Source organism: Condylura cristata, unplaced genomic scaffold (genome assembly GCF_000260355.1).
Source record: "Condylura cristata isolate star-nosed mole 26May11 unplaced genomic scaffold, ConCri1.0 scaffold00009, whole genome shotgun sequence".
Classification (NCBI taxonomy): Eukaryota; Metazoa; Chordata; class Mammalia; order Eulipotyphla; family Talpidae; genus Condylura; species Condylura cristata.
Genome location: NW_004567110.1, coordinates 58,710,729 through 58,713,278, shown reverse-complemented (window position 1 = coordinate 58,713,278; position 2,550 = coordinate 58,710,729). Strand labels below are relative to the sequence as shown.

General features: G+C 55.1%; 1 protein-coding gene across 1 annotated transcript; it reads left to right on the top strand.

The window, feature by feature from the left end:
- Nucleotides 1–352: 352 nt before the first annotated feature.
- On the top strand, nucleotides 353–1,345 carry NPBWR1 (neuropeptides B/W receptor 1). The gene has a single exon (XM_004679882.1). The coding sequence runs from the start codon at nucleotides 353–355 to the stop codon at nucleotides 1,343–1,345; it is 993 nt and encodes a 330-aa protein (XP_004679939.1).
- The last annotated feature ends 1,205 nt before the right edge of the window (nucleotides 1,346–2,550 follow it).

Sequence of the window (2,550 nt, the reverse complement as noted above, 5' to 3'; positions counted from 1 at the left end):
TTCCTATAAAAGGTAGGGAAGCCTCTCTCTCTCTCTCTCTCTCTCTCTCTCTCTCTCTCACTTGGTTTGATGTGTTTACCGGGTTAGAATATGACCTCACCAGGTCGCAGAAACAATCACGCTGGGCAGGTTTGAGGTAAGCTCCCCATCCCCGCACGTCCACTTGCAGCTGTCAGTCCACCCGCCTAACTTGAGCTGTCCATTCCGCTTTACAGCAGCCGGGAAGGCTGAGTCCGCGGCGCCCGCGCCAAAAGGACCCGCCAGAACACGCCGACGGCCGGGCTCCGGGGCCCGAGACTCCGCGGGCGGGCAGTGGAAGAAACCAGCCCTCTTCTTGTCTGCCCTCGTCGGGATGAATAACGCGTCGGCAGCGGAGTTGGGCCCCCCCAACGCTTCGTGCTCCGTCGCGGAGGTCGGCTGCTTCAACGCGTCCAGCCAGCAGCCGCCGCCGCTGCCGCCGCCGCTAGTGGTGGCGGTGCCCGTCGTCTACGCGGTGATCTGCGCCGTGGGCTTGGCGGGCAACTCGGCGGTGCTGTACGTGCTGCTGCGCTCACCCCGCATGAAGACGGTCACCAACCTGTTCATCCTCAACCTGGCCATTGCAGACGAGCTCTTCACGCTCGTCCTGCCCATCAACATCGCCGACTTTCTTCTGCGGCAGTGGCCCTTTGGGGAACTCATGTGCAAGCTAATCGTGGCCATCGATCAGTACAACACTTTTTCCAGCCTCTACTTCCTCACGGTCATGAGCGCCGACCGCTACCTGGTAGTGCTGGCCACGGCAGAGTCGCGCAGAGTGACCGGCCGCACCTATGGCGCCGCGCGCGCGGTCAGCCTGGCCGTGTGGGGGCTCGTAACACTAGTCGTGCTGCCCTTCGCGGTATTCGCCCAGCTTGACGACGAGCAAGGGAGGCGCCAGTGTGTGCTGGTCTTCCCGCATCCCGAGGCCTTCTGGTGGCGGGCCAGCCGCCTGTACACGCTGGTGCTGGGGTTCGCCATCCCGGTGTCCACCATCTGTGTGCTCTACACCACCCTGCTGTGCCGGCTCCGCTCCATTCGCCTAGATAGTCACGCCAAAGCGCTGGACCGCGCTAAGAAGCGGGTGACTCTCCTGGTGGTGGCGATCCTGGCCGTGTGCCTCCTCTGCTGGACGCCCTACCATCTGAGCACCGTGGTGGCGCTCACCACCGACCTCCCGCAGACGCCGCTCGTCATTGCAGTCTCCTACTTCATCACGAGCCTGAGCTATGCCAACAGCTGCCTCAATCCCTTCCTCTATGCCTTCCTGGACGACAGCTTCCGCAGGAGCCTCCGCCAGCTGCTGGTGTGTCGTCCTGCCGCCTAAGACCCCGCACTCACTGCCCCCCATCGCCTCCAGCTGTGCCGCGCTCAGGAGCCATCAGCAGCAAGTGGCGTCTGGCGCGCTACCCCTGACCGCTATCTCATTGATCTCCCTATGCCTGTCCCACTCGAAACTAGCTAGAGACACCGAGTCTTCGATGTGCAGTGGCAGCGCCCACAGTTTGAAATTGCCAAGTCCCCCAGGATGTGCAGGTACACAGACTCCTTCTCTGCCTGTTCTCTAAAAGCCAACAGGCAGGGAGTCAACTCCCGAAATCAGCATGGAAGGAAAGTAAGGAAAGGGGGGTTCTCTGCTGTGGGGAACCCGGTGTGTGTGTGTGTGTGTGTGTGTGTGCGCGCGCGCGCGTTCAAAGAGTTTTCCAGTTCTAGCGGTTTCTTTTTTGCACTTTCCACCTTTCCCACACCAGCTGTGAGCTGAAAACCCTTCAGGACTCTCAGACTGGCAGAACCCGACTCTCCCGGTTCAGGAAAGACTGGGAGCAGCAAGACTGCGGGGCGCGCAGATTGAGACGCGCCACCTTGCGTCGCCAGCAGCCCTGCGCTGAGCGCCCTAACGCGGAGCACTGCTTGCAATTGAACTTGCCTTTCACACCGTTGAGTTGTTAGTCAACGCTTCTTTTATTCCAGTGACTTTGTTACCCCTACATCACTTTGCCCCAGTCGACCTCTTATATGACTTGAACCTTATTTTGTGTGTGTGTGTGAGTAGTAATTTTTTCATTACTGAGAACTAGGTGTATGTAAAATATGGTATTATTCTATAATCACAGTGAGACCAACCGACCTTTATTTTATCTCTACTTGTGAAAACAATAGTGAAATAAGAGAGGGTTGAAATTTGGGATTGCTCAAGCACCTGTAACTTACTCCTCAGACATGAGGGCAGAGGCTTATGGTTATTCTTCAAGGTGTCCTACGAGATAGTTTTTTTTTAATTATTATTATTGGTGATATGAGTAGAAATTTCAGAAAATATTATTTCCTATGGCACAGTGTTATATGTGAGAAGGTATGAATTGTGTAATTAGTTTGATGGACATTAAGCAATTTGTCAGTTATTGATACTTTTGAAAGTATGTATGAAATACTCCTTTGGGTAGGGAGGAGTAATCTGACTTTGCTGAATGAATTTAGAATGAAAATTGCTTCCTTAATGATCAGAGCTATTCGGTGTAATGAGATAATTTA

What these genes read in the sequence shown, in the direction of transcription:
- NPBWR1 (XM_004679882.1), top strand. Translation starts at nt 353, where the DNA reads ATGAATAACGCGTCGGCAGCGGAGTTGGGCCCCCCCAACGCTTCGTGC.